The sequence below is a fragment of the Ambystoma mexicanum genome, chromosome 7p (genome assembly GCF_040938575.1).
Source record: "Ambystoma mexicanum isolate Mex_15411 chromosome 7p, UKY_AmexF1_1, whole genome shotgun sequence".
Classification (NCBI taxonomy): domain Eukaryota; kingdom Metazoa; phylum Chordata; class Amphibia; order Caudata; family Ambystomatidae; genus Ambystoma; species Ambystoma mexicanum.
The window spans coordinates 375,315,643-375,340,692 of record NC_090939.1 but is presented as its reverse complement, the minus strand read 5'-3'; the positions used below and the strand labels follow the sequence as shown (position 1 = coordinate 375,340,692).

General features: G+C 45.5%; 1 protein-coding gene across 2 annotated transcripts in view; it reads left to right on the top strand.

Moving 5' to 3' along the window:
- The window catches only part of USP25 (ubiquitin specific peptidase 25), a 1,331,637-nt gene that overhangs the window by 1,028,115 nt on the left and 278,472 nt on the right, over nt 1-25,050 (top strand). For both annotated transcript variants that reach the window (XM_069636412.1, XM_069636413.1), the window contains exon 18: nt 9,405-9,544. In XM_069636412.1, coding sequence (XP_069492513.1) covers nt 9,405-9,544 — 140 coding nt within the window. The remainder of the gene's footprint in view (nt 1-9,404; nt 9,545-25,050) is intronic.

Genomic DNA, 25,050 nt, shown 5'->3' with positions numbered 1-25,050 from the left:
CGTTATTTTGGCTTCTGGCCCCTTCAGTCTTGGGCCAGGCCGCGGTGCAGGCACAAGATCTTGTTTCCGGCTTCTGTCGGTGGCAGCTCCGCGTTACCTCTGCTTGGGACAGCTGCTGGCCAACTGCTGAGGTGCCATTGGTGTGCGTGCATGAGTACTGGCATCCAAGCTTCTCACCCACCACTGACGCATGCTGTTTCTCATCCATGTGTCCGTTTCTCCCCTCCTGCAGTCTACCTCGATGCTGTACCCCTTTTGTGCCTCTGAGGAGTTATTGAATCCGGTGTCCTCTGAATTTAATCCGCCACGTCTTCGGGAACTCAGCCTGTGAACCGCTTACTGTGCTGGCTTATCTTTTTCCGCAACGTGGCCTCTGTGAGAACTTCACCTTCCACTGTGGCAGTGCTCTTTTGTGTCTTCGTGTCTGCCCGTTCCCAGCCTTTCCTGCCAGCCTGCAGTCACGATGTGTCCGCATCCGGGATGTTATAATGTTCCGGTGGTCCTGCTGTTGCTAATAATTATCCTCCGAACTCTGCTGCTCATTATAGCCTCTGGGCTTTCCCTTTCGCTGCCAGATGTTATTTCCTTGCCTGACGTGTCTACCCACGGCCTTAGGAGCTCGGCGCACGGTCACACCGCAGTGTCTGACCCTTACTTCAAGCGCCGTCTCATGATCCGCACTCTCGTCTCTGCTGGGGCACTTGAACGTGTCGTTGCTGTGTTGTCTCGCCAGCCTGCTTCCCCCCCTCGCCCACCGCCACACGCTCATTCTTTCCATACAACAGGGTTCCGAGCCACTTTCTTCTGTGATACGGCACTAGCGCTTCTCTGTGCTTGCTGCTGGAGACTCCTCTGGGAGATCCTTTGTTATGACCATGCCGCCATTTTATTATTCTTCCCACTGGGACGCTTCGCTCCTTCTTTGGGCCGTATCTCCTGGGCTGCACTATGAATCCTTCCAAAACTGTGCGCCTCGAGTTCCGCATTACTTCACCTGCCTACTTGTCCTGTATTACACGTGGGCTCTTCTTCTATTCACAGCTTTTGTTCAGGATCATGGAGGATCCGCAGGAGCACCAGGAATCACGACCTACTCCATGGCTCTTTAGCCACGCCTCCTGGAGAACAACTAATTGAGCATTAATTTGGTAAATCAAGCCACACTCTGAAAATCATGTGGAGAACCTATCTGGTTCTAACTTGGAAAATAAAAGTAAGCGAAAGTGAGAAAAAGCACAAGAAAAATCACATTTAAGAGGAAGAGGTCGGGTGTTTACAAGAGGGAAACTGCTATCTTCCTGCTTCAACAATGCAAGAAAAACCTTTCAAAAGGGGCACACGAATTTAAGGTTTTGCAGACTGGAGGATAACAAATCAGAGTGAGAACATTGTGGCAGCGGGCATTGCCCTTATGTTACCCAAAGGGGGGGAGGTGTTAGCAAGCCGCGAAGCATGATGGCAGTGCAGTAGCACAGCTCTGAAGACCGGGAGCAGCGCCGGAGCGATTCAATCTGAGCATGGTACTCACTTGCAAAGTCTGACAACCAATGCCGGTCAAAAGCAGCTTGTCATGTCACCAATAGCATTCATTAGATTTGGTACAAAAGGAGTGCTCACTACTTTCCTGGAACGCAAGAGGATTTACACATTTGTTCTAGGCTGGCGGTCTGCAAAGAGATCTCCTTATACACAGATGATATAATTCTATATTTGAAAAATCGAGTTTGGAATCTGCTGCCATTCACCCGTGAGGTATCTTGATTCGGGTCCTTTTCCGGAGTGACTATCAATTGTTAAAAAATCATTCTTGTTCCCTCGGAACGAAGTCACCGTTTGACCCAACCATGTTAGAGGGCTATAGGTGGGAGCGGAAATCGATTAAATATCTTGGGGTTGTAGTAAGTCTGGATCGCTCCCATACTCAAGCAAAATCATTTTCACTGTCTGGAAACACTGACTTCGAAAGTGGCGTGATGGACGACCCTTTCTCTCTCACTGTACGGCAACATTTGTTTGGCTACAATAATTATTGCCCCTAAATTCTTGTATTTCTTCCAGAATGTCCTGGTGTAGCTTGAAAGTGAATTCTTCGCTAACCTTAGGCTCCTCTGATAAATCTTTCATGGGGCCCCAAGAACCTGTATATCAGATGGAATATTCTTGTGCACTCCTATGAACAGTGCAGCCTCGAGGCTCCAGATATGGAATTATATTATATGGCCCCTCAGACGCAATTTCCGTCACTGTGGATACTGGGATTGGTAGACTACCCACTTGTGAAAATAGAAAATGTGTCCGTCTTGCTCGTCTCTTTACAATCTTTGCTAGTATCGGAGCCTAAACTGGACAAATGCACGTTCAATCCCATCAGATGCACAGTTCTGGTCTGGAGGAGCCTACACAGGAGATTTGATATAGGCAAACCTTACTTCCCGGGGCTCTCTCTGTGGGGGCATACAGGAAGTACATACAGCCTATGTGACGAATTGGTTAACAGTGTTTGGACCCCACTGGGAATACAGACTCTGGGAGATATTTTCCCAGATGGGCAGTTTGTCTCAATGGATCGGTTTGTGTCCAAAGTTGGGGGCGTTTTTATATCGCTACTCCTATACTTCAGGATGTGGCATGCCTTCCGGGCATGTTGTGAGGACTTCCCCAAAGAGCCGACACACTCTGACCCCTCCCTGACTCCCCAAAGCTGCTCTGTTGTTTAGTGAGCTGCACACACCTGATTTCTAATATATATAAACTGACCCAAGCAGAGTTCAGAGGGTTGAGTCAGACAGCCATGGCTAAACGGGAAAGGTGTACGGGGGAAACCATTGGTGTGGGTACCTATACACACAAAATGTCCATTAACTCCAGATGTACATATCTCCCAAGCAACACCATATGACACCTTAAATACAGGGGAATGTCCTAACTGTGGCATGTCGGATGCTTCCTTTTTTCACGTGATTTGGTCCTATGCAGCTACACAGGGATTTTGGACTGTGGTTCTTGCTACAATCTCCTCTATTCTTGACATGGAGGTACTGTGTGACCTGATGGTCTGCTTGTTGGGGAGGACTATGGAATTGTCCCCAAGTTCATGGAAGCTGTTGGCCATATGTCTCTTGCTGGCCAAGTTGACTATACTCAACACCTTGTTACATTTACTGGCCCCTACTGAGGCAGCATGGATGCAAGATGTTCTTTGGTGCTCAGAGGTGGAGGGATCGATTCTTGAATGGACGCCAATGTGTCAGCCGCCATAGGACATCTGGGCCCCATTCAGGAGGATCTGCTTGCACATACAGAGAGAGTTCCATTCCCCCGAGTGAACACCTACATATGATTCAGTTGGATTGTCAATGCTCTGCTATGCTAATTGTTACAATGATGTGTCATGGAAAATGTTAGAAGGTTAAAAAAAAAAAGTTTTCCAGCATGGGGTCTGGCATGGATTCACATGCTCATGAATGTTTCCAGTCGTCACGCTGGGAATCCTCGGTAAAGAAATAATCTGTTTCAGTTTCACTTCTGAACTGTCTTGCTCCTAACAACCAATTGCTGGTCTCTGGGTCATACTGCCCCCAGCCAATGACTGCCCTCTACCTAAGCCCCTCCTCTGGCAGCCATCTTCAGATTTTTACCCCACGTTAGAGTGATGGGAGTCCTTGTGATTAGCTCTTGGGCTTTTTAAAGTGTTTTGTGCTTTTTCTTAGAGTTTACTCTATTTTTCCGGTCAATGGAGCATCAAGCTCCATCGATCCATCATCCGACTAATGGGGACCCGTTTTTCTGACTTTTTTTCGTCGAGTTCCCTTCTTGGAATATTCCGGAAGATTCCTTGAGGCCTACTCTGCGTGGACATGGCTGAAGAAAGGAGACTCGACGCCTCTGTTCAGGATCTGCCCTGGATGTGGACTACGGAACGTTTTTCTGGATGATGGGCACTCCCTGTGCCTTTACTGCCTACATTCCGACCAAACGCATGTGGAAGAGGCCTGTGCGTTCTGCAAGGATATGGTGCCACCGGGAGGGCCGTTGGGATGGGCTCCTCGGTGCCCAGGTCGGGAACGGCATCTCCGGCACCTTCAACCACAAGCCAACACTCCTGGTCAGCGGAGAAGAGGAAGTCGGACCACCCGGGTAAACTTCTGGAGAAGTACCAGTTGACTCTGACGGAGAAAGCCAAGGGGAAGCGGGGCACTGACCCTCGCTCCACGGTGAAGGCCTCAAGTGCGCCCAAGGTCGTGAAGACCCAGGTTCACCAGGCGAAATCTTCCCTTGAAGGAGTGGTGGCATCTCTCGCAAAGGCTGCGGATGCGGGTTCGCAGGAGGCGGCCCCCAAGCCGAGAGTTTCCTTGCCTGCTCTGAGGGAATCATCTTTTCTACACATTGCGAAGACTGCGGTGAAGACGATGCTGATCATCTCCCCTAGACCGTCTACACTGGTCGAGAAGAAGGGGGTGCCCCCACCCAGTAGTCATGCAGGGCTCGAACATCTCTGAGGAGGAGTTTTCTCGTCTGAAGGCCGTACTGGGATAAGAAGTTTGTCGAGGCCAGGTCCTACAGGGAAGGACCCCGGAGAGGCGGATGTGGATAGCAGACAAGGAGCAGCAGAGCAATGAGGAATGGATGCCACAACACTGCCATCGCTCCCGTTGCAACTGCCGCTACCGCCAGCGAACAGGTCGGCGGACATCCTACAGGCACTGCACACCTGGTGCTCAGAGATCCAGACAAGGATGCCCCTGTCACCGGCAGGAGATCCTGCGGCACTTGGACCGTCCCCTTTCAAGAGGAGGAGAGTTCCCCCTCCACCTCCTTGCCGTCATTCGCCACCATCCCCTCCTCCGAGGGATGATACCGAACCAGATACGGTGATGATGGGTACAGGTGACGACGACTGAGTGGACCCCCCGTCTCCAGTGCCCAGGGTCTCACCGCCTGACGAGATTGGCTCTTTCCATGCCATGATCTCTAGGCCTCGGAAATTTTCCAACTGGCTCCCGAAGAAAAGAAGGAAGGCTTCCTGTACAAGCGCCGGGAGGCCAAGAGTAAGACTGTGCTTTCGATCCCTCTATTAGATGACATTTGGGACGAGGGAAGAACCCTTCCTCGGCCCTGGCGAAGAGGGACCGGTACGAGAAGAAGTACAGAGTGCCGGACTCTGCGCCCAAGTGTCTCAGATCCCAGCCTTAACCCGACTCGGCAGCAGCGAGGAAGAAATCTTCCGGACTTCAGCGTCCTCTTGTCTCACCCCCCGCCAGAAAGAAGCTGGATGCTATGGAGCGATGGGTCATCTCGTTGGCTGCAACGACGATCAAGGTTGCCAATGCCCTAGCCATCGTGGTCCGTTATGACAGGGAGCTATGGTTCAAGATCGCCCCTTCCTGGACTTAGTTCCCAACGACAAGAGAGCGGAAGCGCTGGAGATCCTGCAGGAAGGCGAGGTGGCATCGGACCATGCAATCACAGTGGCCAAGGACATCGTTGATACAAGATTCTGCCAGATGGGCAACAGCGTTTGCCTTCGTCGGCGGGGTTGGTTGAGGGCCACTAGCTTCCGCCAGGATGTACAGTCGAGGGTGTTGGACATGCCCTTCAACAGGGACAACTTATTCGCCAAGACTGTGGACAAGTCGCTGCAGGCCATCAAGGCAGATACCTAGACGGCTCGTGCTTTGGGCATGCTCCAGCAGCGGCGGCCATCCTTTCGGACCTCCGGAGGAAAGTCCGTGTTCCTCCAAAGGTTTCGGTGGCAGGTCATCCTATCGTCAACCGTCCCGCTCTTCGGGCCAGGAAGCCTACAGGGGCTCCAGCAAGTCCGGAGGAGGTCGCTGTCGTTGCCAAGATCCCCAAAGTGGCGTCTCCACAGCAAAGCAGAATTGAACCGGCCGTGACGTCAGGCCCGAACACGCGCACCCCGGCGGGAGGCCGGCTGGCGAACTTCGTCAGCGTGTGGAAGTCCATCTCCACCGACTGTTGGGTGCTGGACGCCTTGGCCCACAGGCTCACCCTGGAATTTCAACGGAAGTGTCCGTGCATTCCATCAGTGGCCAGGCAGGAAAACCACACCCCTCAACTTCTTCTAGAGGTACGGGCCATGCTGAAGAAGGGCGCAATAGAACTTGTCCCAAAAAGGCGCTGGGGCTCCGTAGTGTACTCCCGATACTTCCTCGTCAGGAAGAAGAGCAGTTGGAGACCCATAGTAGACCTCTGCCGCCTCAACAAATACATCAGGTCACAGAAGTTTCAGATGGTCATCCTTCAGCACGTGCTGGGACAGTTGGAAGAAGGGGATTTCCTAGCGTCGCTGGACCTGGAGGATGCATATTTCCACATCCCCATTCACAAGGGACACCACAAGTTTCTGCGCTTCGTGGTCCAAGGGCAGCATTACAAATTAAAGGCCCTCCCCTTCGGATTGAAGTCTGCACCAAGGGTTTTCACCAAGTGTCTGGTGCCAGTGGCGGTTGCGCCTGCAGGGGATTCACGTCTACCCCTACCTGGACGATTGGATCATCCGAGCGAAGTCGAGAGAGACCGCCGTCGAGCACTCAGCGAGGACTGTCCGGCTACTCACGGAACTGGGGTTCTCGATAAACTTTGCGAAGTCCTGCTTGGTGCATCGCATGATGCGCTGTTTCTGGGGTCTTGGCTGAGACGGCGTCGTGCCTGGCGTCCCCGTCGGAGGAGAGAATAGCGGCCATCCTGGGCAAGGTTCAGCGGCTGTTGACACTGAAGATCGCAAGGGTGAGGTCCATCAAGTCCCTCAAGGGCAAGGTGGTGCTGATCTTCACGGACAACACCACCACAATGTTTTACATCCGGAAGCAGGGGGGCATCAGATCCCTGGCGCTTTCCAGAGAGGTGCAGGACCTATGGCAATGGGCCGTCGCCCAGGAGATGTTCCTCGTCCCGTTTCATATGGCAGGAGTGAAGAAAACCTTTAGAGAGTCAGCAAAGGTTTTCTTCACTCCTGCAGGGTGCTGCGCTCGTGCCACGAGTGGGAGCTTCGGCAGGACCGAGTGGATCTTCTATTCTGACAATGGGGCACTCCCCAGATTGATCTGTTTGTGACAGCGACGAAAACCAAGTGCCGAAGGTTTGCCAGCAGGTTTCCCCAGCTGGGGAGCATGGGGGATGCATTCTCCTTCCCCTGGGATGGCCTGTTCCTCTATGCGTTTCCCTCGTTGCCGTTGCTTCTGCGACTTCTCAATCAACTCAGACGGTCTCGGTGCAGGATGATCCTGGTCGCACTGGCGTGGCCGAGGCAGATATGGTACCCGGACATGTCAGCGTCCCCTCCAGTCAATCGTCTGGTGGGTGGATGCAGATCTTCTCGCCAGAGAAGGAGGCGCGATTCTGCACCACGACCCAGGGTCGCTGAACTTGCAGGCCTGGCTCCTGCAGCGCTAGAGTTTGGTGGATACGATCTCCCGGCGTACTGCAAGGAAGTGCTTGCCAATGCCAGGGCTTCGTCTACACTGAAATGCTATGGACATGAGTGGAAGAGGTTTGCCATCTGGTGCTGCGCACAGAAACTCGACCCTCTACGGATTACGGCTCCGCAGGTGCTGCTGTACTTACTGTCGCTGGCCAAGGCAGGTTTGGCTCATGCTTCCATCAAGGTTCATCTGGCGGCTATCTCCCGCTACACAAGAACTCCGGGGTGGTCGTCGTTATGGTCACACCGCCTTGTCAAGGAATTCATCAAAGGACTTTTCCGTTCGTTCCCGCCGGTGATGGCCCCGGCGTGGGAGCTCAATGTGGTGCTGACTAGGCTCATGGGTCCTCCGTTGGAGCCTATGCATTCTGCACCACTGTAGTTTATATCGTGGAAAACAGCGTTTCTTGTGGCCATCACCTCCGCACGACGAGTGGGAGAGATCCAGGCCCTATCTTGTAAACCACCTTACTTGACAATCCATGAGACGAGGGTGGTGCTACGGACGCACCCCTCCTTCATGCCCAAGGGGCCTTCGGACTTCATTCACAGGTAGCCCTTGGTGTTATCGGTTTTCTTCCCATCGCCTTCGTCGCCGACTGAGAGGACATTAACCTCGTTGGATGTGGCTAGAGCACTGCAGTTCTACGTGGACCGCACGAAGAGTCTTCGGAAGACGTCACAACTGTTTGTGAACTTTGGCCCTGTGAACCAAGGTAAGGCCCTCTCCAAGGCTTCCATTTCCAGGTGGCTCTCCGGCTGCATCACCCATTGTCACCAGTTGGCAAACTGACCGTTGCCTGGCCATCAGAGAGCCCTTCCGACCAGAGCGATCGCTGCAACCACGACATTCCTGTCTGGTGTACCCCTGCTGGACATCTGCAGGGCTGCTACGTTTAGGTCGACGCAAACCTTCATGAAATTCTACTGCGTCAACCAGGATTCCAGGGAGGTGGCCAGAGTCGGCCAAGCAGTGCTGCTCAACCTGTTCGCTTGAAGGTTAGCCTGGTGAGGAGGTAAGAGATGCTTAATGTTGAGCCTTGCCACCTCCTGTGGTTGTGCATGTGTGTACTGCTATGTATTCTTTATTCGTGAGCATATGAATCCATGCCAGACCCCATGCTGGAAAAGGAACAAGTCACTTAACTTTAACTATTGTTCTCCAGCATGGATCTGGCATGGAGTCACATGTGAACCCTCCCGCCTACCCCTCTGTGGCTCTTCTCTTGGTCCGACTACCACTTTACGTGCTACTAAATCTGAAGATGGCTGCCCGTGGAGGGGCTTAGGTAGAGGGCAGTCATTGGCTGGGGGCAGTATGACCCATAGAACAGTGATTGGTTGTTAGGAGAAAGACAGTTCAGAAGTGAAACTGAAACTGATTTTTTTCTTTACCGATGATTCTCAGCCTGACAGGGAATATTCATGAGCATGTGAATCCATGCCAGACCCATGCTGGAGAACAACAGTTACAGGTAAGTAACTTGTTCCTTACCCAAACTGTTATGACTATAGGATGGGAGAAAATGATTTCTGATTCCTGGGAACATCATCTGTTCATCTAGTCACAAAGCACAAAAATACCTGAACCAGTCCAAACCTTAATATGTTATCTTGTTTTGCTTAAGGAATGTATGCTTTATGGATTGACATATTTGCATATGGTGTTTGTCCACACATTATAATATCGGCTTTTAATCAACAATACTCATTTATTTCCTTAACTTAGCAGTGTTCAAAGAAATACTGATTTTGCTTTGGATCACATATTGGGGACAAGTGGGTAAACCAGAATTAGAGCATAGCCCAACTGCACCAAAGTCAGCAACTCGGGCAACAGCCAACAACTGCTCCATTTTTATATAGAAAATTAACAACAAAATCTGCAATTGATTTGAGCACTTGTGAGTTTCCAGTTACAACATTGTCTGTCCTCAACATGCATTTAAATTTTTTGTCTTAGTGAAAGGGTGTGACCCGGAATACTTGGACCAGCCCTCAAGAACAGATCTCGCAAATGATTTGAAAGAGTTGACTGCAAGAGCAATCACTAAAGCAGCTGCTGATGGCGACGATCGAAATCCAGAGCTAGTCATGCAAATGGTTAGTGCACATTTTTGTCCTTTTAAAAAATAAATCTGTCATAAAAGAATTGCTATTTATAGAAGCCCATCCCTACTTAAAGCAGAAAAGCGAATGGGGGAATATTACAGAAACAATTTTTCAGTGCAAGTGCATCTAACACTATGGCAAAAATTGCCATTGTGCGAAAGCCTAATCTTTCAATGCATTTGTTTCACAAGTGTGAATTTAGTATTCATGCTAGCACTAGGGCACACATTGCTGTGTTGACCAAATTCATTGAAGGAATGATGTTTGCAATAGGGCAACTTTTGCAGTAGTGGTAATTGCACTTTCACCAGTGTAACGTTTCTGTAATTCGACAATTAGTGGCTTTTTTAATGGAAATAGCAGGCATTTGTCTATTTTCAGACCTGGTTAACTTTAAATGTGATTTTCAGGGTAGTTTAAAAAAATTGATTCATTCTTCACATATCCTGCCAAATCGTTAACATTTTGTCTTTGCATTATACCATTTGAGGTCAGTTTCTATTTGGAAATCAAGATTTAGTGCATCTGTAGTTTAAGGACAGCAGAACCCCAAACAGAAACTTTGGATTGGTGGTTACAGGAGAAGGAGCAGTAGGAATCAAAACGTCTTGCCATTTTTAGAAGTAATAATTGAAAGAAATTCCCAGATGATCCAGATTTAGTGCCATTTCACGTGAGTTGGTGCCATTGGTGGTAGCGAGAAATCTGAGCATTGAGCAAGGCTGTGAATAAATTCCACCTTTTTGGTGAGCAGTACTGAGTGAGTTAATCAAGGGTATTCTGCACTGCACAAGAAATTGTCACAAGAATTTCTTGAGTATGTTTTTTATTTGTTAATCTTGCTCTTAGTCCCATGTGGCATGTTGCCCTTGGAAAATATTTACTAAGAATGGCACCTATAATTGTCACTGTTCGCCACATTCACTTGTGTTCTTGGTTAATGACATTCATTATTGATTAACACACACAGTGGGAAAAATAAGTCTTTAAGTACAAATAACTTTTAGACATGTGATAATGTGGGTTTTTCAGTTGGTTTTCAGCTTTTGTGAAATGTAAAGTTGTTTTAGGCTTAGAGTCCTTTATTAAGAACTCTGACTTAATTGTTTACCACTGAACATCCTCCGTAATAGAACTTTTCAGGCCATGCTTACTTAGTTAATGTTTGTGTTTGTGTGGTGCAAACAAAACACAATTCCAGATCAGCGAAAAGTTAGGTGTGCACATCAATAAGAAATCAATATTGGAGAAACAAAAATGGAATAAAACTATGTACAGAAAACAGCCATATTAAAAAAGCATAATTGGTAACAATGTGCGCAGCAAGAAAAAGGCAAATACTGGTCAGTGTGCGCCTGTAGCTTTTGAATATGACTGCAGCAAATAATTGCTCTGTGAGATGTACCCAAGATACATGGCACTTGATGAATGATAGATTGGATATCCTTGATGCTCACAGGACGACAGAACTACCCCAGAACACCAGGTACACTAAAATCTCCATTAGTAGATGATGTTCACAATGTGCCAAACCCCTGCCCCCAACTCCAAATAGAACATTGTCATCGGAAATGTTCACCAGATTAGACATCTTTAAGGTAATGACATAAACATGTAGGCTTACTGACTGGTGAAATAGTTTCTAAATGTACATATTGTGGTCAGAAAAGGCAAATATTTCATATCCCTGAACCTGTCCTTGCAATAAACTGTGCCTCTCAATCCAGGTGTAACATCCTGTGCAGTAGAATCTGGAGCATATCAAGTGCTGGATGGGATTACCATAACTAATTATGGGCCCAGATAACGGGACATACTCAAAGGATATGGCAAAGTACTACTTTATTATCAGTTCAATAAAGCATGGAGATCTGGCAAGCATAACAAGTCACAGTTTACGCTAAAATACATTTCCATTACACAAAGGCTTTATACCTTTTAATATGTATCAGCTATGACGTCATCCTACGTGGCAAATAGTAAAAACCTATGTTAGGCAGAATTGCATACAGTACCCTATGGGACCACCACATACAATTAGGACTACAGGTGTAAGCAAAACCAACCTTTGGTATAAGTCTGTACTACACAGTATTTGGTAGCGAGCTGAGCAGCCAGGCTTATCTCAAGAGGGAATTTGAGCAGTACAAGGATGTTACACAGAGGTCTTACAATCACAGTGGTTCAAGTAGACACTTGCACTCAAGGTTTCTTGGTAAAACACTTATTAATTTATTACACAATCATTTAGAAAACATTCACTAGAAGAAGGCAACTTAATATTATACACAAACACACTTCAATACCAAACCAATACGTTTCTGAGTAAATTAGGCTCCCCTGAAATAGGAGCAAAATGGCATTTCAGTTTCTTTGAATGGGAGTAAAAAGGCACAAGTTAATAGAATAGATCTAAAATACTTTTTTAGGCAGTGCAAATAGTTTCACCGCACTAGAGGATTCAATTCAATAGGCCTAGGTCAAAGTCAATGGGCTAGTGTCTTGGATAGGAAAGAGCAGTTCTTGTAGTAAACGGTAAAGTCTTTGCCAATGTTCTCAGAAGTAGTTTGTACGAAAAAGAATCATATGTTGGGTCACAAGCTGATTAGGCCTGTAAGTTGGGAAAGTTTCAGGAACTTTTACTGCAAGAGGTAAGTGCTCTCAATCTGGTTGGCCCAGTACCTTAGTATGAAGACCTTGGTTCCTGGCAGTTCCTGCAGATCTCACTGTTCCTGAGCCTCAGTCGTGGGGACAAGAGGGAGCACGTCGGGGGACTCATGCACTGCACGAGGATGGATCAAACAAGCTGGCAAAATGGAAGATCTTTGGTTCGAGTAGCTGTCAACCACACAAGCTGGTGTCCTTCCCCCTGGTTAATCCTAACCAGCTCTGTGAATGGTATCCAGGTGGCCTACGAGTTGATTGGTCCCACCAACTCAAAGGAAGAAGTCATTGAAGGGGCTTCTCTGTCGAGATGAACTTGGCGATTCGGACCTGCAACAGGGCTTCACCAGGCAAACCAACAGTCCAGGAGTTGCAGCAGCCGTCTGTTAATAAGTAAATGACCACGCTTCACGCTGATGCTTGTCTTTATAGAGAGGCTTTATTTCTTTAGTTCATCCAAGAGAAAGGCCCCCAGCTGTGGCTGTCCTCCTGCTCTCAATCCTCTCTCTCTGCTGCTAGAATGTGGAACCTTTGCTTAATCATAACAACAAAGGTTCCTTGGTAACTAGGTTACATGGCAGCAGCTGAATTGATGTGATTGTAAACTCAATGAAGTAAATGTAACCACCTCCTAACACCTCCCTTCCTTTTACCAAAATATAAGTATTTGCCTAAACTAGATAATAGATTTCATTGAACATAAGTAGTTCATTATTTACATAGTATCTGATACACCGCTATATGAAGAAATAATTAAATTGCTTTAAATACCTTGCAGTGCAGTTACAAGTTGTTGTTTACCTTTTTGCAAATTGCTATCCTCTCCTTGTTCCAGACCCCACCCCCTTTAACAAGCACCGAAGATCCCAAATCTTTAACAACTTGTTTGGGCTGTGAAAATATGGATGCACCTTTGCGCACCTTGGTGGGAAGTTTGATCTTGATCCAATCACCTTCCTCAAGACTGAATTCTCTACAAGCATTCTTCCTGTCATATTGCTCCTTGGATCTGACCCCAGATTCAAATATCTTCTCTCTCACTCCCTCCAGATCTATTCCTACGAATTTTGACCTCCCCATCCAGCCTGGACACATGTGTGAGTTAGGTTTCCTCCCTCTTAATAGTTCAAATGGGGATACACCCGTAACACTGTGTGGTGCTAGTCTATATTGGAATGTTCTCTCCATTATGGTCCTGATCCAGTCACCTCCTGTTGCTACCGCAATTCTAATTGCATCCATGAGAGTGCGGTTGAAGCGTTCTACACACCCATTGGTCTGGGGATGATATAATGAAGTGGTTACTTGTTCTATTCCATGGTTACTCAAGAACTCTCTAAATTCCTTGGAAACCAATTGGGTCCCATTATCTGATAAACACTTTCTGGGGAATCCCTCTCTCCAAAATAATTGCTCCAAACATTTAATGATGCTACTGCTGGATATGTCTCTTAGTGTAAATATTCCGGGCCACTTGGATAATAAATCTATGACAACCAGTACATAGGTGTCTCTCCCACCCTTGATATTGAAAGGCCCTAGTAAGTCTAAAGCAATCTCATCCCATGGAACTGTGGATGGCTTTCTAACAGTCATGGGTACTTTTTGAATCCTGAGACCCTTATTACCTTCAATGCAATCACAACAATTGTTGACCACTTCTTCAGTGTCTTTGTCAAGATTAGGCCACCAAAATTCTGCTCTAACCAAGCCTTTGGTTCTAGGCAGTCCCAAATGCCCAACATGAGCTAGCTCAATTATTAATTTTCTCATTTTAATAGGTACAACCATCTGATGTCCTCTATGTAAGTATCCTTTATCAATCCAGAGTTCTTCCTTAACTTTGGCAAACCCGCCTAAATCACCAATATAGTTTCTTATTCTGTTCTGCGTCACCAATGTTAAAACTCTCTGGTACAATTCATCCTCTGAACATGCATTGTCCCACTCCTCTTTCTTTACTGACTCATGAACCTGAAATATTTCAACACCTTTCTCACGAGTCAGAGGAGACTCCTCAGACACTGTTTCTCTCACTACTGATCTGGATAAGGCATCAGCAACTACGTTGGTTTCACCACTAATGTGAAGCATATCATATTGCAGGCCTTGTAGGGATGTCACCCACTTCATGATGAGTCTGGAGACTCCCTCCAGACCACCTTTGGTAAATATTCCTATTAGGGGTTTATGGTCTGTACATACTGTGAATTCTCTGCCCCACAAATATCTTTTGAACTTTTCCACTCCCCAGACACAAGCCAATGCTTCCTTTTCTACCACTGAATATCTGTTCTCAGGTCCTTTGAGAGATCTAGAGGCAAATGCTATGGTGTGTAAGCCCTCCTGATCTTCCTGCATTAGAACTGCCCCAATACCATAGTCACTTGACTCCACAAATAGTAATGAATGTCTACTTTCTTCAAACGTTTTCAAGATGGGTGCATTGACTATAGCATCTTTAATCTTACCAAACTCTTCCTCACAAGATTCATTCCACTTGAACGTAACACCTTTACGAGTCAACATCCTCATGTTCCTTGACAAATTTGCCAACCCTCTAACAAACTTGCCATAAAATTCAACCAGACCTAGAAAAGATAGTATATCTGCTTTGGATTTTGGTGCTTCCATCTTGCGAATAGCTTCTATGGCCTTTTCTTTGGGTTTGATCCCTTCACCTGTAATTTCATGACCTAGATATTCAACTTTGTCAGTTTTGAATATGCATTTCTCTAACGATACTGTAAGGCCAGCCTCTTTGAATATGTTCAACACTCTCTCTAACCTTTTATCATGTTCTGCTTCATTTTTCCCACATACTAGCACATCATCCTGGTAACACATGACACCTCTCTCTCCTCCCAGTAATCTGTACATGACGTTCTGAAATACACTAGCTGCTGAAATCAATCCAAATGGCATTCTTATACATCTGAAAAGGCCAATAGGGGTAATGAAAGCTGTGAGATCTCTCGAATCAGGGTGTAATTCTACTTGGTGAAATGCAGATTTGAGGTCAATAAGAGAAAATACTTTGGAATCAGACACCCCTGCCAATAAATCATCTATTCTGGGTAAAGGAAATTTGTCAGCCACTACATTTTTATTCAGGTGTCTAAGGTCTATGCATATCCGCAGAGATCCACTGCTCTTTCTCACTATTACAATAGGACTAACCCACTCTGAGGAATCAATTCTCTCTATCACCCCTTCACTTTCCATTTTATTCAATTCACTCTCTACATCTTTTCTCAGGGCCAAGGGAATGGTCCGTAATTTGGCAACTTTGGGAATGGCATCCCTTTTCAAACGAATTTTGTGCACAAATCCCTTCAAGCACCCTAACTTAGTGCCACTCATATGCCCTCTGGCCCCTTCCATAACAATGCTCGAGACCGATTTTCCACCGGATTTTCCACCTTCAACAGTCAAAACCTGTTCTGGGTGGCTTGCTTCAAGTCTTATCTTGAGCTCTGCCTGATCGCTCCAGGACAACAGCTCTCCACCTCTGTTGGCTACATGGATAGTCACTAACGCCTTCCTGTCTTTGAATTGGAGCTCAGCTTCAAAGCACCCTAAAATTTCTATGGGCACATCTCCATAAGCATTTGCTCTGACTACATTCTCCCACAATGTACAACATCCAAATTTCTCCTTCCACACTTGCACACTTATCAAAGTATAATCTGCTCCACTGTCCATGAGCATTGATACTGGCACCCCTCCAACTAACACAGTTGCATATGGTTTCTTTTTCTTGACCTTCCCATCAATGGCATTGACTGAAAATATAACTTCTCTACCAGCATCATCAATTGATATAAATTCTTGATCTGCATTGACTTCATGTATTTGACTTGGGGCGGTATAAAAATTCCTACAGCATCTAGCCATGTGTCCTCTGACCCCACATTCATTACATATAATGTTTGATGCATAACATTCTTTGTCAGATGCTTTGTGATATAGACTCCCACATCTGAAACACCTCCTAATTGATGCACCTCTAGGATAACCAGAGTCCCTGCCACCCCTGAATGTAACATTCTCACTGGGCGACCCTCTGGTAGATGATCCTTGTCCCCATGCTCTGGTAAAGGGACCTTGGCGACCCTCAGGTCTCCTACCCATTTGCCAAGTGCGACGCGCAGTTGCCGCACCTCTCTGCATCACTCTCGAAACCTTATGTATGGTAGCTTCATTGTCATCAGTTTTGGGCTTATCTTGAGATGTATTATCCACTTGAAGCATTTGTATACATTTGTCTGTGTGTTCTATCATTTTCGCTATCTCAATTGCTCTATCAAGAGAAGGATTTCTTTCCTTCCATAACTCCTTCCTGATGTTATCATTAGAACACTTAATCATGAGTTGGTCCCTGACATGCTCCTCTCGACAATGGTCAAATCTACATTTGATGGCTAAACCTCTAAGAGCAGTTACAAATTCCTCAATACTCTCTCCAGTTTTTTGAGTTCTCGTGGCAAATTTGTACCTTTCAAGAATTATATTTTCTTCAACACAGTAGTGTTTGTCTAATTTTGCTAATGTTTTCTCATATGGACCCCCATCAGGAATGTCTGGAGGTTCTGGTAGTTTTTTGACCACTTCCTGTCCTGCGGCACCTAAACAGTGAAATAGGAGCGCCTCTTTGCGCTCATTGGAGAAATTGGGTCCAAATGCTGCCAGTGCATATTTTTGAAAACCCTCTTTCCAGTCTATCCAACGCACTCTGGGCTCACCTGGTGTAGGCAGGAAGAAAATTGGGGCTGGGACGTTTGCCATGTTGTGAATTAATTAATGTCACCCCCAGGTAGGAAACCTTACACAGCCACACTGTCACTTACTTGTACTTAAATTTTATAAGGTGTGATTTCAGGTGGAACCTGTGCTGATATTGTCAGCGCTGTCTGTGGTAGTTGCAATTTGTGATCCACAGGTCAGCCTCCTCCGTAATCCACAGGTGATCCAATTTGTGATCCACAGGTCATCCAACCTCCTCAATATTCGTGCTCAGCTCCAGTATGCTTTTATGGTTCTCTCCACTGCCAGGCACTGACTTCTTTCTTGGTGCTCCGCTCCAAAATGCGCTTTGCTGGTTTACTCCGCTCCAGGAGGATGGCCTTGTTTCTCGCCTGCTATTACACAACACATCTAGTGTAACACTCCGTCCATTTGCATCCAAACTGTAATCAATATTGCTGCAGTGTTGCTGCTGCTGGGGGCCTTTTCTCCTTGGCCCAATCCTCGTCGCCAATGTTAATAAGTAAATGACCACGCTTCACGCTGATGCTTGTCTTTATAGAGAGGCTTTATTTCTTTAGTTCATCCAAGAGAAAGGCCCCCAGCTGTGGCTGTCCTCCTGCTCTCAATCCTCTCTCTCTCTGCTGCTAGAATGTGGAACCTTTGCTTAATCATAACAACAAAGGTTCCTTGGTAACTAGGTTACATGGCAGCAGCTGAATTGATGTGATTGTAAACTCAATGAAGTAAATGTAACCACCTCCTAACACCGTCCTCTTTCAGCTCGTCTTCGGTTCTTTCGTTCCAGTGGTCGACTCTGCTTTCCAGTCCAAGAGACTCGCCTTTTAAACAGTTTTCTCCCTTTCATTCCAGCCTAGCTGCCACTCACCCAGTAGGGTGGCTGTCCATGCCGGACAGTCAGCCAGTCAATCATGCCAGAGTGCATTTGGGTCTCCTAGGAGACTAAGCACAGGGAGGTTCGGGCACCTACCTCACTTTCTGCCCACCCCAGACACTCAGGTGCCAGAAGCGGTCTTCAATCCTGAAGCCCGCCAAAGACGTACGGACAAAGGGACCAAACTTGGTTTGACGCGCAGAGACAAACTCTAGAAGGACCTTTCCAAAAAGAAATGGTGAAAAAGGACGACCGGGATCTGTTTAAACAAAGGTGCTTAAGGCGCCATCTTGAAAAACATGGCTCCCGCGATTTTTAGCTACCGGTGTTCGCGGTCGGGAAAAATCATTGTAGTTTGTTGTAAAACCACTGCCACCATCCATTTCGGTAGGAAAGGGTAGCATTTGACTGCTACATGAGTTTATAGACATGGGATACTAGGTAATCCCTCCAGCACTCTATAGGATGATAGTGTGTGCTGTGACTATTAATTTTAAAAAAACTAGCAGTCATTTTATTTTATTTATTTTTTTTAGATCTCTTTATTGGATTTTCAGTAAACCATAACCATTTCACATAAATTCAACAAGTTTGCAATAAGCGTTAACATCTAAATTCATGAACATCTTACATTATATAATTACATTAATATAACCATGTTACATGAAACATAAACGTTATCACCACCAAATGTACTCACTAACACACACACAAAACAACACAAAAGACAACATGAATGGGGGAAGAAGAAAGAGAAAAAACAGAGCAAACCTTACATTCTCTGGGAAACAGTAGTTTATCCCAGAGAAGGTATTTAAACCTTGTGGAAGTCTAAAAAGACATCCCTGTGTTAATGCACTGAGGGTGCTGTGTGTAACACACATGAAAAGATGCCTATGGAGTTATCTTAAAACTCCATAATCAAAGAACACAAAAGTAAAACACACATCAAAAAACATGAGAGTGGGGGGAAAAAAGGCTCACACACTTTCCAGGTAAAAAAATCAAGTCCTCAAAATCCAGCAAAATTGTTGGGGGTCTCTAAGGTGAAGAGAATTAGCAAATTTATGAGAATTCTCCCTAACAACCTATTGGCAGAGGGATTGGTTAGGGGAACATTTATACCCATAGCTTATTTAGGTATTTGTATGATATATGTTGGTTTTTTTTAATTTATTTTTTTGTTATTTATAACGCGCTTCATACTCTGAGGTTTCTAAGCGCAGACCCGGGGATCGAACCTGTGTTGCCCCGAGTTGTCGTGCTTCCAAGGCGAGCACGTTGCCCCTGAGCTATCCTCCAGAGACATTTTTGTTACATATTTGTAACATCATTGGCTGACCTTTATCTGGTAGGCACGCCTCAAACTACCTCTAACTATGTATAATACTGATAATAGAATAACAGCAGCGGTTTGGCTTCTGCAACAATGTATAGTCCATCCTGATTGGTTAGCACCCTCCTCCAACATCTGACATTCAGGTTGTTAGCAGCACGTAAGCAAAACAAAACCCAAATGCAGGGAACATCATCGGAATACTGCCCGCTCAACCATTTAGCCTTCCCATCTCTCACCAGTTAGGCACTAAGCCAAGACCTCTAATTTGTGGTTGACCATTCAGACTGTTCGCTTCTCCTGAACTTTTAAGGGGGTGAGGGTACGTTGCTGTCTTCATCTGGAGCATTGTGAATAGGCCTTGTTTTCTGGTCTTGCACCACATGAGGAGACAATGTATCTATTTTGTCCTCCTATTTAGGGCTATTTAATTCAATTATACTGGGTGCTATTACTCTTCTTGGTTGCTCCGTCTTGCATATGCTTTCTTCACTTTTAATTGTCCAACACTTGCCATTCGCAAATGTTTACTCCTTTACCTATTCTAAGAGAAATATATCTTACATACATGGCTTATCCTCTTCGACTCCTTCTGTACTTTTCAGTTGCTTCTTACTCTGGCATCCTTGATCCTTAGTCAAACAAATATTCTTTGTTCTTTGAAGAATCTGTATTTCAGTGCCTGCCAGCTCTGCAGCTTCAGTCTGTTTCCTTGGGGTTTTTAGCTTGCTATGATATGAAAACCGACGTCCATCTTCTCATAATGGCTGCTTTACCTGTGTTTATATTTTCTATTGTAGCAAGCTTTAATATGACACCTCTACCTTGCGTTTTTGCGTATATACATCTGCTGCATTTCTTCTTACTTATTCTCTTAGTATATATGATTTCTTCGTATCTACATGTTCATTTACTTTATTGCTTCAGTTGCATCTTCATTCTTTAAGCGTTTGTATATCGTTTTGGTGCGTCGAAGTCTCTCCTCTTCATGGCGTCACTTTACACCTGTCAGACTTAACTTATAGTTCTTACATGTCGATGGTGTTTGCAGACTTTCTTCCATCACTTCTGTTCGAGGGTACATTCGATACGGTTGTCTGAGTGCATAACGTCTTTCGTATCTCCGATGCGGGATTGAGATGATTCCAGGTGTCATACATAGTGCTTTCTTTCTGTTCTTCTAATATGACGGAGGTGAGGCTCCATGAGTGACATGTACATCTCCTTCTCTACATTCCACACTCGGGTCGAATCCTCAACCACCTCCTTAATCCTCTTCACCTTTTCTTCACACTGTGGTTTCTTCGGAATCCATATCTTTGCCACCCCCCTCGGGTCACCTGCATTCTTTGTGTTCATCCTCACTGTAGGTCATGTGGCAACATTTCCACTTGGTCGACAGAATACCCAACGTCCCACATAGTTATGATCCTTAGGGTAATAAAACTTTGTTCCTGGAGGTGCCAGAGGACTGCCTTTTGTCAGGGTCCGGCTTGACTGAATTCCACAGGAGCTGATGCTGGCCCCACAGACTCCTTACCAGGAGTTCATCTCTCAACCCTAAAGTAAAAGCTGAGCTGAGAACCCCAAGAAAGGGAAAGGGGAATTTGGAGAAAATAACAACGGAGACACTGCAGCCCTGCAACCTTCTGGTAGGCTCTGGTATCTGTAGTAAACAAATACACTTGGTTACCTATATGTTAATATAAACTTCTTTTCTAAAATAATTTTAGAACAAACTCTAACTTCTTTACCTCTTAAACCTCTGTTTAAGACTTGGAGGTTAATTATCTGTATGGAATATCTTGTAAACTATTATCATGCTTTAGTGCACATTGTCCCTAGCCATTCAAGTCTCTTTAGAATCCTAAAGTAATGACCCTTGCAAGCACCTTACAGACTTAGATATTCTTCTTTGCTTTTAAAGTTCATTTAACTATATGAAGTTTGAGTTTTAAATGCTTTTGCGAAATGCAGTCTTTCTTTGAAGTGTTGAATTCCATTTGCGTGAAAATTAAATTAAATAGAAACTCATAAACTTTCTTGAATGCTGCTCTCCTTCTGCATGTGAACCTTTTCTTTTTTACACGTACAAACGTATAGTTACTTTCTTGACGCACGTTTGCGATTAACACGTGAAATCACAAGACGTGAAAAATTGTCCTTGCGCAGAAAAATCTCACGCGCATCTTAACAAATACACGCAAGCGTAAAAACACGTGTACGCGCTGAAAAAAAAACAACGCACGCTAAGTTAAAATGAGCTTGCGCTCTATCGCAACCGAACACACGCACACGGTTATACACAACACGCGCTATTTTACGCAATGTCACTCACGTGAAAATTGTGCACGCGCTGAAAACAACTCGCGCTATTCATTAGGACACTCGCTCTATCGCTCAGCATACCCGCGCGCTCCCATAACGACGTTACTGAAGTCACGAGGACTCGCGCACGCGTTAAACAGTCTTGAAACACATTTCACGCAGTTAACAACTTTTAAACTTGAGCGCACAGTCTTTACACTTGTTTCCTTATTGTAATTAAACTGTAAAATGCCTTTTCACTCAGTAAATTAAGTTTCTTATAAAAAATGGAAGTTCACTGTGAAAATCTTTAAACTTTTAAAAGGAACGATCCCACCTGATGTCGTCTTGTTCACTCTGGCTCAGCAAATGATTTTCTTACTACTTTTGTAAATCTTCTGAACTCTGAAAGGCCTTACTTAAGGAGTTTAACTAATGTACAACCAGCCACAGAATTACTATGGATAAAAGGCAGTTTAGAATCTTGCTCACCTCCCAAGAATCCAACCCATTATCCTTTCCACCAATAAGACAAACCAAACATATCATTGTTCCTTTAACCAATCAGATCAAGTTTCTTTCTCTCCATCTTGACTTGGGCAACCACAATGTTAATTCTATGTACAAACTCTTCCTGATTACTACTCCAGCCAACCCTGACACCTTTCAGGTGCTCACAAGTGGTGCTTTCAATCTGCGTATGCTCATCAGCCACAGCATTCACATCAATCATTATCTTCATCCCAATAGCTTTTTTCTCTGTCTGCTTGCACTGTCCTATGATTATTCTTACAACACAGAATCCTAGCAACACCAACACTAGTATTGGCAATTATAAGCACAAAACATAATATTCCCCATCCGTGGCCTAATGGGCACCTGGTACTGCAGACATGGGCGCAGAGGATACTCTTGAGGCCATCATAACTTGCTAACTCCAGCTCGATCCCAGAAGCATTGCTGCCGTTCCATTTCTTTCCACCCCAGGCTTAAATTATTTCTTTTCCTGGCACCTCGCAGCACAAATCTCTGGGGTCCAGGATGTTCTACTGTGATCTTTCTGATAAAATGGCGATGTAACCATTTTATGGTCGGTGTTCTGGGGCTGACTGGTACTCTGGAATGTTGTAGTCATGGGACAGGGGCATCTAGGCACTATAACTTTGGTCTTAGGCTGGGAAGGTCGGAGGCTCGTGCCCTCCTTCTCGTGGGAAAAGCTTGCACAGGGAGCTCGCAGTCCCCTCATGGCATTGCAGGGCACATTCCTTCTGGGATACAAATGCTAGTGGTATGAGACAATCAGAGGTTTATGATTGTCAGCGGGTTTGGTTTTTCTCACTGCTGTCTGTAGCACCCCGACCCTGCATACACATGTCTATACCTATGTTGTGAGCCTGGGCCTACTGTCCTGGCTGCAGCACGGCACTAGGCCTTGATTCCAAAATGGCAGCTGATTTCTAAAATGGCATTTCGCTAACAGCGCATCCTGCACCTAAGCATCTACTATCTACCCAGAAGGCAGCTTCCGTGAACATCCCTCTCCCCCATACCCTTTCCCAATACCTATAACACACTTGCAGGTCTCCACCTCATCCGGAACCTCTTGGGAGCCTTGGATGAGGGTCCCCACTTCCCAAAATTCCCCCCCTTTCTTTCGTTAATCCCAAATTAACAAACTCCCATGCAAGCCTTTTTCTCTCCTCCTTCTCTATTGTGGGATACATTGACTCACTCAGCAGAATTCCCATCCATAACCAAGCTGCACATCAGCAGTTAACAGCAAAATGGCTGCGCTGGCTCCTTTGAGCCCCTCTGCCTCGCATCAAAACTGCATTTTGCAGCTACAAAAGGATGGCTGCACTGTTTTGCCAAGCACCATTGGTCAAGTTGGAACAGGGAGCGAGAGAAAGGCTGCCAGGGTGTGTTCTTGTGTGTACTAAAGAAGCGAAGTGAAAAGCTGCGCTGCTTTGCTGCTAGCACAAAGTTTCCCATTGAAAAGGGAAATATTTTACATTTAAAAAGATGCTGCTCTGATGCTCTTCATCTTTTCTACATTACTCTGCTTTTATCAGTGAGGCCCTGCCATGCCCATCAATGTTCAGATTGTGCTACAGCAGAAGAGAGCATTATCCCTGAATAACAGGCTGTGTCAGACCAGATCCAGGAAATCAACAGAAGCTTTACTTTCAGCCGCACTGGAAGTCGCTTGACCTTTGGGCCACAAAATGTCAAAAATCACTGCTTCAAAAGAAACCCTAGCTCTAAGGGCATATGTCAATTTCAATGGACCTGTATCTTAAACAAATTGCGGTATAAGTGAAACTGACTAGAGAAAACCTTTTGATAGGGACTGCAGACTTCACCATGTGTTAAAATGCACTTTTGCAAATGAGGAAAAATGCCTGTTTTAAAAAAGTGTAGTGTTCAAAGAAGGCCCTGTCTTGGCCAAGCAATGTTAAAGGGGTTTTGCTGGGAAACATATATGGGATGTTTTATTTCAACAGGCTTGCTGCTGATCCAGAACAAAATAAAATAAAGAAATAAAGGCATTGGCTATACTGGAAAATTAGCCAAACAGGGTTCTACTATGGCTCAAGAGACAGTTGGGGGCTGGGGGTTTCCCCCAACAGGAGCCACAAGGGATTTCTGGGACACCTACATGTTAACTGTTGCCTTTTGAAACTTTGAATGGACCAAGAGAGAGAAATCTCACATGCTCGTCAGACGTGTGTCTGGGCTTCAGCTTGAGACAATAGATCTGGGACACCTACGTGCGACGTTTGGAACTGACAACCACTAGTCACTTAAGCTGGGGAAACTCCAGGGCAGCCCTGGTCCAAACTGACATTTGGTGGTAGCCTGAAGAAAACAATGGTCCCAGTTGGGGGGATGAAGGCCACCCCATTTTTGCTCAAAAGACTAGTTTATTAATAAAACCTTGAGACTTTTATCTCCGCAATTGGACAACGCCGAAATGCAAAAGTTTCACAATCTAGATGTCATTTTGGTGGCTTTCATTTAAGACGTGGTAGCCTTCACTGGCACATAAGGGACAGAAATGGCAGAGAATTGGATATTCTGAGGAAAGTGTATATGGTGCAACTTTGAAATTCAATATTAACATGCTTTAAGATAATATGGACACATGTATAAAGTTATAGAATTTTAGGTATAACATTTCTCATTGAAAAGGATGAAAAATGATTAGACAGATGAAACGAAGTCCTACAAACTTGGAAGTTGGACTGCCATGCTCTGTGTGAAATATGTAATCTGCCTATGTAATTGCCAAAGTGCCACAACTGTACAAATGTGTGATTTATGTTGAGATTGATTTTTGGCAAAAAGTACTGTGGGATGCTTCGCACTTCATAAAACACAACCCACTTAACTGAGTCCCCTCCTTGTCAGAGGCGACCAACACAGGCTGGCCTATCCGGTTCTTGGGTGTAGGTTTAGCTTAGTTCTGCCCAACAGTAAAATTCTGTGATGTCACCGTCTTATAAATAAGAGAGGCTGACACACACTCGATACTCTCTCCTGAATTTC